Here is a 16,320-nt window from a genome sequence, read left to right on the forward strand (position 1 = left end):
TCAAGAGGAGAGAGATGACTTCATTACTCAACTACGATGAATATAGGCTGTAGGGTGTTCTTTTTGTACAATAACTACAAGAAAAGAACTTAATTCTACCTACACAGAGCTTGAGATAAAGGTATAACTTCTGAGTTCAACTGACAGTATGGAGGGAGAGACATTTTAATTGGGAAATAAGCTTTGAGATGTGTATATACAAACACACACATATATATACACAAAACACTTCTCACCCACATATACTGTACAGATTGGCACAACTCTATTAAGAATAGACTATGACAAAAATTTTAGGACCAGTTATCCTTGGCATTTTAATCTAAACGACTGCTTAGGTAATTTAGGTTTTAACTGGATCACTGATATATTTGCTTTCTTTTTAAAGGCCAGACCAACTTTCCTTCAGCAGTAACTAATAGGACACCGTAGTTAACAAATGGAAAACAAGATTATTCTGTATTAATTCAGTAAAAGGCATTTTAGAGAAAGAAAAACTTGGAAGGTAAAGACTTTAGAGTCCATAATTCCAAGTTAAGAGCATTTTAGTTATTAGCAGTGGTTACCAAATAAGCTGAAGGTAAATCTTTTCAAGGAGCTGCTCATCATTTGCTTTGTTGAGAAGAGGGGAGGATTCGCTTCACTACTTCTCTATAAGATGGTGCAGGTCTTCTTATCCTTGAAGGGGTTTTCTGAAGTTGGTATCCCCATCAGCAGAGGGTCATTCCTGGCATGTTCCTCACAGTAGGACATAAGGTCTGCTGATGCCTTTGAAACCTGGTGTGTAGACAAACCCAAGGAAACAAAATATTTGTAGGATCCAACTAGAGATGATCATACTAAGTGAAATAAGTCAGAAAGAGACAAATACCATACGCTATCACTTTTATGTGGAATCTAAAATACGGCACAAATGAGTCTATCTACAAAACAGATTTATCGATAAAGAACAGACTTGTGGTTGCCAAAGGGGAGGGAGGGAGAGGAATGAACTAAGAGTTTGGGGTTAGCAGATACAAACTATTACATTTAGAATGGAGAAACAATGAGGTCCTAGTATATATAGCACAGGGAACTATATTCAATATCCTGTGATAAACCATAATGGCAAAGAATATATACATAAAAAAGAATATATAAGTTTATAACTAAGTCACTTTGCTATACAGCAGAGATTGGTACAACACTATAAATCAACTGTTTAGATAAAAAATTTTTTTTAAAAAAGAGAATATTTACAAACTCAAAAGGTATTTGCATGCTAACCCACTGGGTGGAAGACTGTTGGAGAACAGGATAACCAGAGTCTTGAAAAATCACTCCCAGGTTACCTGTTACACAGAGAGGGCAAAAGTACTTCCAAATGCAGAAATCTGGCAGATAAGCCTTTCCTCAACAAAGTGATCACACTGACATCAGCTGTCTCTTAGGCTGATTGCAGAAAACATGCCCCCAGCCAGCCAGTATTCCTGCCAAAACCTTTAGCCCGAATTTGGTCATCAGCAAACAATCTCATTTGCAGTGAGGCCCATTCTGCAAAGTGAGGGGCCTGGAATCTTCAAAACCAGACTGTGTGTTAGATATCAGCAGCTGATCCTGAGTGTAATAATTCTACTGTGGTTATGTAGAGGAATACACACTGTACTTAGGAGACAAATGGTGAAGTATTAGGGGTGAAGAGTCATGATGTTTGCAAATAACTTTCAAGAAATTTCAGGAAAAAATTACGTCAGTTTTGTATGTGTGCAGAGACAGAAAACAAATATGGTAAAATGCTAATTGGTGAATCTTGATAAAGAGTATATGGGTGTCTATTGTTACAACTCTTCTGTAGGTGTAAAATTTCTCAAAGTAAAAAGTTGGGAGGAGGGGAAAAAGAAAAACGTCTGAGTCAAAGGAAGGCTGTATCTTAGCTTCTACCCAATTAAAAAAAAATTAGAATGCAGAGCAGAACAGAGTTAAAGCACTGAAATAAGGGCTCAGAGACAAATCTCAGGAAGAACAGAGCCAAATTCTGGTAGAGTGTCAAGATTTATCATTAAAGATTGGGCTTTGGGAAATAAAAAGAGGGACAAAACCAGCATGGAAAGATGTAGCACCTTACTTTGGCATGAGTTAAAAATGGAAATACCACACCTTCTTCAGGGGTCTGGGTAGAGACCCGTTAGAATCATCAGATCAGTGTCCTTAGGCCAGGGGCACAGGCCAGCTGAGCCCTGGCAAATACAGGACAGGCAGCCTCCTGTTTTGAAGACAGGTGACTATCTCCAGGCCCAGAGGAATTTATCAGGTGACTGCTTCAGTATCTAGGAAACAGCATTACTCACAACATTCCAAGGCACTCACGGCTTAGCCCTCTCTGGGGATTTTTGGGGAAATGACTTCTAAGTCAGGTGACCCATCAGATGCCTTCTGGTTTCCTCCAGGTCTCAACTAAGGCTGGCACTATTCGCCCTGGATGCAGACTGTGGTCATCAAAGTTCACACACACTGAAAAAGTGCCTTCTCCTCAAAAGGACACGTGACTGTTGACTTGTTATGCAAGGCTCCCTCGGCTGCAGTGATAACTCCAGAACACTTCATACATTCCAGAGGACTGACGAGGGTGTTTATATAAAGTCCACCTGGAACCCCTGTCCCCAGGCAGAACACAGTGCCAGAAGGCTCGGCCATGTGTGCCCAGGGAAAGCAAGTCCTCAGGAAATCCTGTCATGGGTTTTACGTTTTCTGTCCAAACAGGCTCACTTCAGACACTTTGGCTTGCCCATGCTATGTAGAAAAGAAAGTTAAGACTCAGAAACTCTCAGCTTGCTCAGAGAAAATCACGGCACCTGGCTGAACTATATATATGGCATTATCTTCTCAGAAATATGACCTGGCCTCAGGAGAGCAGAGGGAGATGGTGAGGAACACATCTGACCCCCTCGAGGCTCTGACCTTTATTCTTTCGATGGAGGCTTCCATTCTCAACTGCTGCACAGTCCTTCGTGCCTGGGCGATGTTGTTAGTACTGGCTGTCTTGCTCGACATCTTCAATTAATGGTTTTCACCTGAAATTTAAGAGAACTTTTTTTAAAAGGTGAAGAGCAGTCATCTTTAAGTTGTTTAGTGTTACCCGAGGGGAAAAGGATGCACTTCCGGTCACCACAGCTTCTTGGAGGCAGTCACCATAAAGACCCTCGGAAATGGGAATGGTGGCCTCAGTGTTTAAGCTGGTAATTCTTTTGAGCACCTTCGTGAATCTTTCCTCTGCAGAAACCCAGTATGTGTGTGCTTAGTCGCTCAGTCGTGTCTGCCTCTTGGCGACTCCATGGACTGGAGCTCGCCAGGCTCCTCTGTCCATGGAATTTTCAAGGCAAGAATACTGGAGTGGGTTACCATTTCCTTCTCCAGGGGATCTTCCCGACCCAGGGATCTAACCTGCATCTCCTGTGTCTCCTGCATTGGTAGGCGGTTCTTTACTGCTGTGCCAAAAATCCAGTACTAGTAGTTTAATCCTTGTGCCCTATATACAGCATAAAATAGCCTTTCTTAGGATTTTCTAAGGGGAAACACACACAAACATCCACGGTGATTTCAAGGCCTCCAGCACACATGGGCCACATCCCACGTGCAGGTTAGCATAATTACTGCCATGTACCTTAATAGAAGGTTTAGATTTCATTTCGTTTTGGCTCTCTTACCCAACTATTACACTGATGTGATTCCTGGCAACAGAAAAATGGCAAATGAGAGTGCTTCTGGAAAACTCTACACAAAGGGTGCATTTTTAGGAGATATCAAGATTTGCAATCGTTCGGAGAATGTTAAGCAGATAAGGAAGCCCTTATTCAGGAAAAAAGTAAGAACCTTTCAGATGAAAGACTCTCAATGATAGACCAAAAAGTCAAATGGGATACAGCCTCAAGCCTGAAATATTTCATGGAACTTCTTTAGTCCCCTCCTCCGCTGCCCTCTTCTCCCAACTTTGATCTCTCTGGCTTCATCCTGGTGGCCAGGGTAATCCCACACTTCCACTGCATGTTCGTGGGCTGACTCTCCTCTCGGGTTTGAGACCGTGGCTTTTAGGCTGCCCTCTGTCTCCCCAGCCACCTGGTGCAAAGCAGAGGAAACTTCTGGACCTTGAGCTTCGACCTGTCTAGTTGTCCCATGGCAGAGTCCAACGGGAAGGCAGGCTAGGGAAAGGCACTGCCCGGTGCCCCTGCCATATATGGCCAGGACCTCTTTCAGCGCGGTGGCACCGGAAGAGATTGCAGAGCTGGCAGGTATGGCAGCAGTGTGGCAGTTTTATGACTCAGAGCAGGTGGACAGTAGGTGTGTCTCCCCATGCTGTGCACGGGGCTCAGCAAAGTCTGGCGCCGGCAGCAAACCCAGGCTGACTCAGCCTTCTGGAGGGGCTTCAAGTGCTATAAAGGCTCACACCACACAAGGCTGCAGAAAGCAAACACCCGCAGCTCCAGCGGCATCCACCAGAGATCTACTGCACTCAGAACGCTCTGTGTGGCCAAGTTCAAGGACTTGGGTAGGGCTTGCACCCTCTGAGGTCAGAAGCAGCTTTGGGTCAAATGCCCAAATACAACTGTGCTTTTAACTGCCTGCAGAATTTTGAAATCCTAATCAGCAAGCTTCATGCCCCTGGTTTGGACCCTGCCTTCCAGTTACTAGCTGGGTGAAACTAGGCAGGTTACCCAACTTCTCTGAGCTTGTGTTTTCTCATTTGTAATAAAGGGATACTGTAATTTTTGAAGATTCAATTCACTGGTGCACATGTAGTGTTTAGCAAAGGACCAAAGCACTACACACACAGTAGCTGCTACTGTATTTATCCTTAGTGGTCCCACCCAGCACAAGTAATGGGAATCCCTTGTGTTCCTATCTGCCCCGCCCTGGTCAACAGGCCTCAAGGATTCCGAATGACCAGTGTGGGTGGGCATTGGCCCTAGGCAGTTCTGTGGCACTCTGGTGTCATGGCAGAATGGAATGGCTGGAGACAGCCATCTGAGGATTCCCCTAGAGTAAGGGAGCCCAAGCCACGCAGGAAACTGGGAGCAGCCATCATGTGGCAGGACATGGTGGCCTTGCCTTGGGCGACTGGGTTACAACACACTTCCAGACGAGCTGCCTCTTCCTCCGATTCCTCAGTCATCCTGCCACACCCAAAGGAGAGGCCAAGGGTCTCCTCCTGGTGACTCTGCTCATACCCAGCGGCCTGACACAGCCCCTTCCGTGCTCTCAGCAAGCACTTGTTAAAAGAACCTTTGAAACGGGTCTAAGGCAGCAGACAGCCCCTCTGTGAACAGTCCAAGTGCCCAGATTCAAAACCACACTGGTTTTGTTCCCTGGAGCACGTTAAGCTGGGCTCCCCTGCCAGCTGGCGCCGGTTTGGAGGATTGGCCCCCAGCCTCCAGAATGCAAATACGACACCCTTTCTGAGCAGTCTGTGGTTTCCAGGCTGCACCCTCAGGACTTTCTTAATGTTCCCTTCACAGGAAAATAACACCAAGCATTCTCTTGTTCATCTCAACCTCCAGGGCATAGAGTTTCCAAGGCCTTAGCAAGTTTTCCTGTAACTGTGGAACATTTCACACATGTATCAGGACTGGGTCAGCCGTGGCTCCCACCCGCGTGGCCATAAGCAAATCGTCCAGAGTCAGGCTTTATTTATAAGATGCTTGGGTAGGTCCTCCTAAAATTGGTGAGAAACTTTGCATCTGGTACGCAGAGGACTTAACTTCCTGACTGTATTACAGTCAGGATGAAAAAGAGCCAGCGGTTCACAGTTCGTGCTTGCCAGCTTGGGGCCCTGACAAGCCCTCCCCGCTTCTGACTTCTGTGTTCTCACTGGCTCCTTCACAGAGAGCCTTCTTCCCATCCCTCAGATGGCTGCCTGTTCCCTTCTATTGCAGACCCCTCTAGAAAAAGTTGTTCACTGGGCCACTGGAAAAGTACATCATTTCTTATGATAACATGCTTCCAATGGAGACGTCAAATCAAAATTATATTGTTTTAACCCGAGGAGCCTCTTCAAGGAACTTGAGCGGCTGAGCTGCCTCATGTGTCTGAGAGCAAGGTCATGGGCTGCTTGACGTTGGACTGGTGGGCAGTGTTTACAGGAGCAGGAGGTCTCCCGAGGACTTCCTCCCCTTTTGCAGCTGCTCGGCATTGCCTCAACAGCTGGGCTGGGGCAGAACCAGATGGACAGACTGGGACACAAACATCTCTGAGCGTCTCTGCACCCTCAGAGGGTTTCTTTGGTCTTCCCTCAATGGCATGAATGTCTGGCTGTTTGTTTGTGCTACTACTCGGATTAAAAAAACTTGCTTTATTCTTATTCCAAGAATAGCTTCCAAGACAAACAACACCTGATATTCGTATGGAACCTCAGAGCGTACATGTACTTTCATCTACATTCATCCATGAAGCCTCACTCTCAGCCAGAAAGGTGTGTTACTTTTTCATCCTTGTTTTATAGATGAGGCAACTAAAATTAGAAAAACGTGCTCCCAGTTCATCCAGCTCAGAGCCTTGAACCAGCTCGTAAGCTTCTGTATCCCGGAAGTCACACTTCCTACTGTATCATGAAAGGATGCAATTCCAATTAATTAGATTCACAAACACTCAGGGCATCAGTGAACAGTCCACGCTGTGGTTCCAATCAAGGGTGACCTTGACACCCCATGACCGGGAGTGGTGGCCTTGCTGATGGCTTCACATTTGTACAACACTCTTTCTGGTGCAGAATGCATCTGTTTGTCTGTCTTGTGCTCTGGAAGACAGGTCTCCCCTGTCATATCCACGAGCAAAGCAAGAATGTTCTTGCTGCGGCTACTAGGCAAGGACTGAGGTTAGCATCTGAACAGCCTGAGTCCCCAGGGGGTCCATCCTACACAGAAGGGCCCAGGCCTGTGCCTGCCCTGTGCAGAACCACAGGTCTGATAAAACCCTGGCTCTTGCTTCTGCAGCCTGGTTTTCAGTTTTACATGTGGCTGAGAGATTTGAATAAACACAGCATTAGTAGCAAAGTAGCATTTAGCTATTCAAATGCTCTGCATTGGTTCAAATGCTATTATTCATCTGAATTCTCAGCTTCCTAGAAATTCCTAGGAACGAGATGTCACATTAGGGAAATGTGGGCATTTTAATCTTTGTCTAGAGGGGCCTGAAGCAGGGAGAGAAGGGTGGGGATGGCAAGTGTGTCATAGAGCACACTCTGGCAGGAAGGCACCAGGAAGCCCCAGAATCTGAATCACAAGTCATCAAGGCCTGGCCAGTAATTGAATCGCTGGAGTGAAGCCAACATTCTAAGCAAACACACCCCTTGTGGCTGTAATAAAAGAGCAGGCTGCAAAAAAAAAAAAAAAAAGCAGGCTTCCACTTACCCTCTTATCCCTCCTTCAACTATTAATATCAATGTCTTACCCAGCTTTCTTCCTGCACCTCATCTGCTAAAGGGCCACAGCAACCTATCTCACAGGCTTGTTGGGATGGCACACAGAAGCACCCAGCACTAACGCATGGGTAAGTGTCAGGGGGACGGAGAGATGAGGAAGGCCTGCAAGGAACAGTGGAAGACACACTTTGGGATGGAGAAGAGATAACAAAGTCATAGCAATAGTCCTTTCTTTTTAAAAATTTTGTTTGTTTGCAGTGCACGGCATGTGGGATCTTAGTTCCTTAACCAGGGATTAAACCCGCGCCCTCTGCATTGGAAGTGCAGCAGGGTCTTAACCACTGGCCCGCTGGGGAAGTCCTGATATTCCTTTCCAAGAGACATATATATGTAGGCTCAGAATTAGCAGAGTGAAAAAGAAAGAGAACAGTTCTCTCTCAAGCCTGATAACAAGACAAAAGCTGTGCATCCAATGGGAAACAAAGGTAAAGACTCACAAAAGAAGAGTTTCAAAGTAATCAGGCAGTAACATCTACTGACAGGGCCTTTGAAGGAATGCAGAGAGCGGACAGTCAAGCCCCTAAGAACTGGTTTTCTCTTCTCATAAACACTTATTATTTTCTATCAGAGCCTACAGGCTGAATCCAGACTGCAGATGTGTTTGGTTGGGCCCCACACAGGGTTAACCCGTGTGTGTGAAACAGAAACACACAGAGAGAAGCAATGTGTGTATGTGTTTTAACTGTCAACATTTGAAAAATACAGAGATTTCATTTCAAAAAGAAAAATCTCTAGAAAAGTCACAAACTAAATCTTAGTAGGCGCACACATGCCAGATCCTCTGTTTTAGCTTATACCCAGCCTTTACACTCCGCTTGGATGCTCAGCTCCGAGTGTATGCTCGAGGATTAGGCTAGGGGACTTGGGTTCACTCCTGCCCCTGCCCCTTCCTACCTTTAGTGCCCTACATGACACTTGTACCCTTTCTAAACCTCAACTTTCTCACGGGAAAAGTGGGGATAATAATACTTCTCTATCTCAAAGGCATCAGATAAGCATGTGGGTCTAGTAAATATAGAGAGCAGCGAGTACCTGCGTCCTCTGATTGCAGCCCAAGGGAAGTGCTTTGAGCACCCACAGGCTCATGTTCCCTCTCTTCTGGCTGAGTCCTGCTACTGCAGGGTCATCAGTTGAACTGTGTCCCCCCAAGTTTCATAGGTTGACGTCTTAACTCCCCCCGAATTCAGAATGTGACTGTATCTAGAGATAGGGTCCTTAAAGAGGTAATTAAGTTAAAATGAGCTCATTAGGGTGGGGTCCTCCAAGGAAGCGGGGATTTGGCCACAGCAGGGGACAGAAGAATGGCCATTTGAAGACACAGGGAGAAGGTGGGCACCTACAAGCCAAAGAGAAAGGTCTCAAGAAAGCAACCCTCCCCAACACTTTAACTGCAAACTTCTAGCCTACAGAATTGTAGGAAATTAAATTTCTGTTGTTTAAGCCCCTCAGCCTGTGGCACTTTGTGTTAGCAGCCCAAGCAAACGAATATACCCAGGTGCTCTTGCAGCTAGGGTCTGGATGATGCAGGCTTTGCTGATCTCGTGCATTCAAGAGGGATCTGGAAGGCAGAAGTGAGAAGGCCACTTTTTTGGTGCTTGGCTTATTTCTGATGGCTAACCAGGTGGTAGGCAACCTGTTCTTGGCAGAGGTTCTTGGCACCCCAGTGTGCAGTCACTAGTAGCATGGTGCTAAGAAGCTGTGTGGCTGCAGCAGCCTGCTAAATTATGCTGCAGGGCCCCTGGGCACCGGTGCTGTGGTGGTATCTAGAAGTCGTTCAGGGGGCTCCACTGACAGCCTGTGTCTCCATTCCTTCCACTGACTACACAAGCACACAATCCCCTATATTAAAGCTCATTCTGTTAACACCCCCAAGAGTGCTTTTGGTTTGCTGGACCTAAACCCCAACTGATTCACAACTGTTAATCTATTGTTTTGTAATCTGTCAATAGCTTACAAAGATTAGCTATGATTTCTACTTTTATACTGTCATTGCTGAACACACCAAATTCTATGACTTGAAAAGGAAAGCTAAGGCAGAATTCTTCCTCCCAAACAGAGCTTGCAGGCAAGAAGGCCATGGGTAGCTGAGCCTGTGACCAGCTGCCTGCATGTCCTGCCCTGCTCCTGTTCAGTTTTGAGAACAAAGGGTGAAAAGAACAAGTTATTGGCCTATGGGGACAGAAAGTAAGGCAAAGAGATGAGGAAGGCCTGCATGGAACAGTGGAAGACATGCTTTGGGATGGAGAAGAGACAATAGAGTGATGGTGATATTCCTTTCTATTTTTTTGGCTGCACTGTGGGACATGTGGGGTCTAAGTTCCCTGACTAGGGATTGGACCTGCGACCTCTGCACTGGAAGTGTGGCAGAGTATTAACCCCTGGACTGCCCACATTCTTCTCTAAGAGAAGTATATGTAGGTTCAGAATAGGCAGAGTGAAAAAGAAAGAGAACAGTCTCTCTCAAGACCTCAACAGAGCTCTTCCTCTAAAAGTAGATGTTTTTATACTTGTTAACCCTTTGTGGTCCTGGTCTGGTATATTTAATTAGTTGATTTTACCTGTGATCCAGAGCACCTGTGCTTGAATGATGATAATGTTACTGTCATCATGATAAAATTAAAAAAACTACTACTATGTGTTGAGTACTGAAATATGTGCCAGGTAAGTAAAATCCAAGAATTATTTCATTTAATCCTCTCAGAGATAAATTCTCTTATCATTTCTGTTTTATAGATGAAGCACAGAACGGTGAAAAAAGTCCTGCCAAAGATCACACTGAATTATGCAGCAGAGCTGGGACTCAGGGCCACCTGACTTGCAAGGTCATCCTCTCCATTGCCACTCTATACTGCATGCCTCTGAACATCAAAAGACACAGTAAGGAATTGAGAGAAAGCAAGGCCAAGCGTCAGCCAGAAGCACTGAACAAGGAAGACGAGGCCTCCCTTTCAGGGCCTGTTGCCTCTTCAGTTAGGTGGTCTCCACAGCAATGATGGTAGAAGTTGGGAGTTCAATGGCCTTGAGAGAAGATCAAAGTGAAGAACAACTGGTCGCTCTTATTTTAAGAGAAGGACTGCCCCAGATTTCAGGTAGGACTATTGCTAAAGACACAGGATGGTTCCCATCCTCCTTCTGTGTCCCAGTGAAGCTGGCAGGGAGCCATGCGCCAATGAGCCAGTCCTGGGTAATAAATCGAGGAGAGAGTTGCAGAGCTTGAGCAGCTGGTTCCTAACTTCAGTGTGTATCCAGAATACCTGGGGCATTTGCTAAAAAAATCTGATCCAGTATATCGGAGGCAGGACCCAAGAATCTGTGTTTATAGGCTTCCTAGAGGACTCTGATATAGGTCCTCCTGAGAAACACCAGTAATGATTATCAGAGTCCTACCTCTGGGTTCTACCCACATTTATTTCTGCCTGGGTCTTACAACAGGTCAGCTTAAAAGAATGCCACTTCCTACCTATGCTTAACTTTTCAAAGGTCTGAACAAGTCCTGGAAAATTCTAACTCCTTCTCATGACCTTAACCTACAGTATTAACCCGCCCTCTGTTTGAAATAGTTCTTAGTACTTACCATCCTTCTTTGTAACTCAAGTCTATATTTGTTTTCCTAACAACTACTTTCTTCTGGAAAGTGTCTCGTCCCTGGCATCCATGATGCTAGGCTGTCCTGTTCTTGCCTGTCCAGTGCTATTCCTTTCTATAGCTCTTGTTCCTTCTGACTTTGGTTTTCTCAGGGGCTCAGTCCTGGAGGGCTGCAGAAAGAGCCTTTATAATTCGAATCCTGTCTCCTCATGGACTACTACCCAGAAATACTTTACTTCTCTGGCCTTCAGTTCCCTCATCTGTAAAATGGGAAGGGATAATAATAGTACATACCTAATAGGGTTGAACCAGGAGGAAATGAGAGAACATATGTAAATTACTGAGCACCTGCCTGACCCACACTGGTCCTCAGTGACGTAGATGCTTGACCCTAAAGGATTTTAACTAAGACCAACACGCTTTACATGCATATAACCCTGACCTTTTACTTTAATTCCAATGTCTAAATAAAAGCCTATTTTGATTTACACTCGAATGCTGCACAGTTGCTTCAAACACATCTAAAATCCAATACAACATTGCCACCTGCCCCAACCTTCCTCATGTCCTTTTCTCAGCACCACTATTGTTCTGGCCACAAGACATCTTTCCAATTCCTAAAATCGACCTTTATCTGACAGAAATGTGAGCCACATGTGAGGTTAAAATTTCTAGTAGCCACATTAAAAAAAAAAAAGAAGAAAATGAAATTAGTGTATTTTATTTAGCCCAATATGACGAAAATTAAAACGTAAATTAACGTTGAAAAACTGAGCTGTTTTACTCTTTTTGGTACTAAATCTTTGAAACTCAGTGTGCATTTTGCACTTACAGCACATCTTCATTTGAACCCCACTTTAAGTGCTCATGAGTCACAGTGGCTGCCTAACTGGACAGTGCAAAATTAGACCCTTTTAGAGGGCTTTCCTGCTGGCTCAGATGGTAAAGAATCTGCCTGCAATGCAGGAGACCTGGGTCTGATCAGTGCAAACTTAGATCCTGGCACTTTCCAAATTCTCTTGATTCATACTTTGACAAATGTTGCATTTAAACGTTTCCCCATTTTCCAGTTTCTATTTTACCTCAGTTTTGGCTCCCAGCACCTCAAGTTAGGACTATTGCATCAGTCTTGTAACCATTCATGTTCCTTATTTGCCTCCAATCTAATCTATCCTCACCAGGATATGCTCAGATAAAGTACCATTTTTAGCTAATGTCTCTCTGGCTCAGGAAAGTTCCAGGGACTCTCCAGTACCCGCAGGAAGAGTTCAAAGGGCTTAGCTTTGCAGTCAAGATCCTCCCCAGTATTTCCGTCCCGTAATAAAAATCCTAATCCTAAAAGCAGCTTATTACTGCCCAGAGCTTACTGTATGCCAGACAGCAGCCTGTAAGCCAATGACTGGCAGTACATTATCCGAGTAAATCCTCACAAATGCCCTGTGAGAAATACTATGCATTTTCATTCCCGTTTTATAAAAGAAGAAGCGGAGGCACAGAGAGGTTAAGTATGTACCTAGTGCCACACAGCTAGCAAGCTCCCTGGCTGGGATCTGAGCTCAGGCAACGTGATTCCAGAGGCCCAGCTAGAACCTCTCCTGTTCCTACTGCTGCAGCCTCAGGAGTCTGTCACCCCATCCCTGGCTTTGTGGGCTGTGTTTTCAAGTCCCATCTGGAAATCTCCACCAAAGTTTTCTGCCTGCTTCTCTTGGCCAACTTACTTTATCTTTTTAAAAACATTTATTTTATTTGGTTGTGTGGGGTCTTACTTGTGACATGTGGAATCTCTGTTGGGTCACGCAGGGTCTTTCATTGCAGTGAATGGGCTTCTCTAAGCTGCTGAGCACGAGCTGGGTTGTTCCACAGCATGTGGGATCTTAGTTCCCTGACCAGGGATTGAACAAGCGTTCCCCTGCATTGCAAGGTGGATTCTTAACCACTGGACCACCAGGGAAGTCTGTTGGCCAATTTAAATCCTCTCTTCTTTTAGGCTACTTCACATTTCTCTCTCTTCCAGGAAGGACTCCCTAACTACTTTTGCTTACAGTGACTAATTCCCCTTATAGATTCCTGCTATTAATATGTATCTGAAGCTCAGGGGCTCAAGGAACCCTAAGGGATGGCCCATGAATGAGATGGGGAGACAGGAAGAGTTGTGAATGAAGTCCCTAAAGCAATACACAAAATCTGGTATGTGTGCCTATGTTTTTTTTCTGAAGTGAGGATTTATAGCTATCATCAAACTGTCAAAAAGTGTCTGCAACCCCATTGATTTCAATGCTTAACTGTATGTTATTTAATGCTTATTGGTAAGTAACTGACTTTGTGTAAATGGAGATTGTCTTCCCACTAAACTGTGGGAAGTTTAGCTCAATAATAATAGTCTAACAAGTACATTTATTCATCACTTACTATGTACCAGCTACTATGTCAAGTACTCTCTACAGATAATACTTCACTTAATACTGTCTGCAACTATAAGGTTGAATGTGTTATACTTAATTGAGACTGAAGCTTAGGAAGATTAGGTACTTTCTGATCTTCGAAGCTCAGACAGCTAGAAAGTGGCAGAAACATATTTAACCCAGAGCTTTTCTGCTTCAAAACCACACCCTTAACCAGGCAGGTGAGATCTCTGTGCCATCCTCTCTCTCACATTGACTAACGCAGAGAATTGGGCCTCAATAAATACCTGGGTTAGACTAAGACACGCGATGTAGCAACCAACACAACACATCAGCCAGTGTGAACCTATCACCCTGGGGTGTCAGTGTACCCCATGTTTGTTTTCCTAGAGACGGGATACACCCTGCTGCTCCTTCCCACGTGTACCCTGCAAAATATTGCCTGTTCCAAGCCAAAGGTTACCCACCTGCTTGGTTCCGTTCACAGCTCTTGAGGAGCTGGGGTGGAGTCCCTGGGACTCCGATGCACTTGACTCGGGCCAGTTTCTGGGGCTGTGAACATTAACCTCCTGCATGCGCTGGCCACTTGAGTGGTGCCCAGATTCTGAGGGCAATGCCACTTGGCACTCTCAGTCTGTGCCCCACACAGATCTGCAGTCAGTAAAGGTGCGCTGAGGGAATGGTTCTCTGATGTGCAACGTAGGGGTGCAGGGCTCCCCAACACCCACTCCCATATGCCGGGCCAGGGTCCAGCCACACAGAGGCACGAGTTTACCATCAAGACTGAGGGTGATCTTTACAAACAAGGTTTACTCTCTACCTAGCATAGCAAGACAAGATACGAGAAATGATGTGCTTATATCTGCGTGGCTGGCTGAAGTCAGATGGATGTCCCATTTGTTTACTCATGAATGAATACATAAATGAACAGAGGACTTCCGTAACTAGTTAGTACTAAAGACAAAGGCTAACACTAACAGTGTGCTTTTTCTGTGCCAGGTACTGTGTTCAGGGCTTTATGTAAAGTTATTCTATTTACTCTTTACAATGTCCCTGAAAAGGAAACTACTATTATGTCACTAGTGGTAGAACAGTGTTAGTCGCTCAGTTGTGTCTAACTCTTTGTGACTCCATGAACTGGGGCCTGCTAGGCTCCTCTGTCCATGGAATTCTCCAGGCAAGAATACTAGAGTGGCTTGCCATTCCCACTCTAGTAGGAAGATCTCCAGGGAATCTTCCTGAACCTGGGTCTCCCACACTGTGGGCAGATTCAAAGCCCTATGTCACTAACTAATTTTTAAGTTTTAAAAGAATATATGTGTATATTCCAGATTTTAAACAGTCCCAAAGAGTAGGCAACAAAAAGTAGCTGTCCTCCTACTCTAGATTTCTCAAGGCAATCACTGTTACTAGTTTCTTGGGTTTTCTTCTGAAGACATCACATGCACATACAAATATGATTACTCATATATCTGTTTCAAAATATACAAATGGGATTATGTCATATGCATTGCTCTGTACCCTATTTTTATTTTAATATATTTGGGGGTCATGGTGAAGGTGGTGTTATTAACCCATTTTTCAGAAGAGGAAACTGAGGCTCTATAGGGCTGAAATCAACCCTGGTGCTCATAGCCATCACGGCACACACTGCATCTGCCTGCAGGTCCTATATGAGGAGCTCGCTGGGGCTGGAGAGAAGAAATGGGAATGATCAGAGAAGCTGATCAGAAGGCTGAATTCCTGCCTTCCAAGGGCTCACTGCTTTGGGGAGCAAAGGATGCTATCTGAAGTGAGGAAGCCCTCTGAGCAGTGCTTCTCCACCTCTGAGTCAGCAGGTCTGGGCTGGGGGGTTGAGAATTTTCATTAGTGAGAAGTTCCCTGAAAGGCTGATGTTGCTGGTGTGGTGTGGAGACCACTCGTGGAGAAGCACTAATCTAGGGGCTCCTTGCTGGAGTCACCCCCACTCTTAGGCTCCTTCCCTTCACAGATGCTGAGCACCTGGGGGTGCAGTGAAATGGGCTCTTTGCTATGTTCTTCTGTTGTTTGGAAATCATTCATTTGCTCCCAAAGACACAGGCACTTCACCTTGAGGAAGTTATTCCTGGCAAGGGACACAGGACCAATCTAAGGAAGGAGGCAGAACATTCCAGATGGCCATTCATCTCTTACCTGTGGTTATGTGGTTGAAGGCCTTTTCCTCTTTTTTGTTTTTCTAATTATGAAAGCATGATAACATATTTACAGGAGACTTGGAAAATACAGAACCAAGTTATATATAGTTCTGCTCTATATTACAATTATTTTTAAGAAGATGAGATTTTCAGTTGGAGTTTCAATATCAAACTCTCAAAAATCAATTAAAAATATGGAATGCTTCATGAATTTGCCTGTCATTCTTGCACGGGGGCCATGCTAATCATCTCTGTCTCATTCCAATTTTAGTATATGTGCTGCTGAGGCAAGCACAGTTGATGGCCCTTTTATCCCCAAACCCAGACAACTGGTGCCTTCTTCTTCAACTATGTGACCGACTGGGAGTCCTCCCACCAGCCTTCCTGGGGGATCTGCCTTGCACACTCTCTAGCTCCCCAAGCTGAGCAGTGCTGGACATTGTCTACAATAAGATCTATTACCCGGTATGTGTCCACAACATAGCCATTCTACCCTCGTTCTTAATGGGCTGACAAAGCAGCAGAACAGAGATATTTAGGATTCTGGTCATAAAGGCCTAGCATCTGATTGACTTTAAACAGAGGGCATGTTTTCCAATACTGCTAAGCAGAGAGGAGTTTACCTACTTGCCCCGAGTGAATTAAAACAAACAACCAAGCAACCAAACAACTAACGGGAGAGTTGAAAGTGAGGCAGCAGGCAAACACT

The 16,320-nt window shown here is 45.0% G+C and overlaps 1 protein-coding gene and 1 non-coding gene across 9 annotated transcripts in view; both read right to left on the bottom strand.

The window, feature by feature from the left end:
• Positions 1-394: 394 nt before the first annotated feature.
• Positions 395-16,320, bottom strand: part of GNG12 (G protein subunit gamma 12) — a 133,891-nt gene continuing 117,965 nt past the window's right edge. For 7 of the 8 annotated variants that reach the window (XM_088835377.1, XM_088835381.1, XM_088835384.1 and 4 more), the window contains 2 exons: positions 2,938-3,050; positions 395-777 (listed from right to left, as the gene is read on the bottom strand). In XM_088835377.1, coding sequence (XP_088691503.1) covers positions 652-777; positions 2,938-3,030 — 219 coding nt within the window. In that variant the 5' untranslated portion in view covers positions 3,031-3,050 and the 3' untranslated portion in view covers positions 395-651. Of the gene's footprint in view, positions 778-2,937; positions 3,051-7,419; positions 7,553-16,320 lie in introns of all 8 variants that reach the window. The other variant, XM_088835383.1, reaches the window with a different exon arrangement.
• On the bottom strand, positions 15,800-15,906 carry LOC129541938 (U6 spliceosomal RNA). The gene has a single exon (XR_008682975.1). It is a non-coding gene; the product is annotated as a U6 spliceosomal RNA (small nuclear RNA).

The sequence above is a fragment of the Moschus berezovskii genome, chromosome 4, assembly GCF_049115385.1.
Source record: "Moschus berezovskii isolate FMDL1 chromosome 4, NW_MosBer_1.0, whole genome shotgun sequence".
Lineage (NCBI taxonomy): Eukaryota > Metazoa > Chordata > Mammalia > Artiodactyla > Moschidae > Moschus > Moschus berezovskii.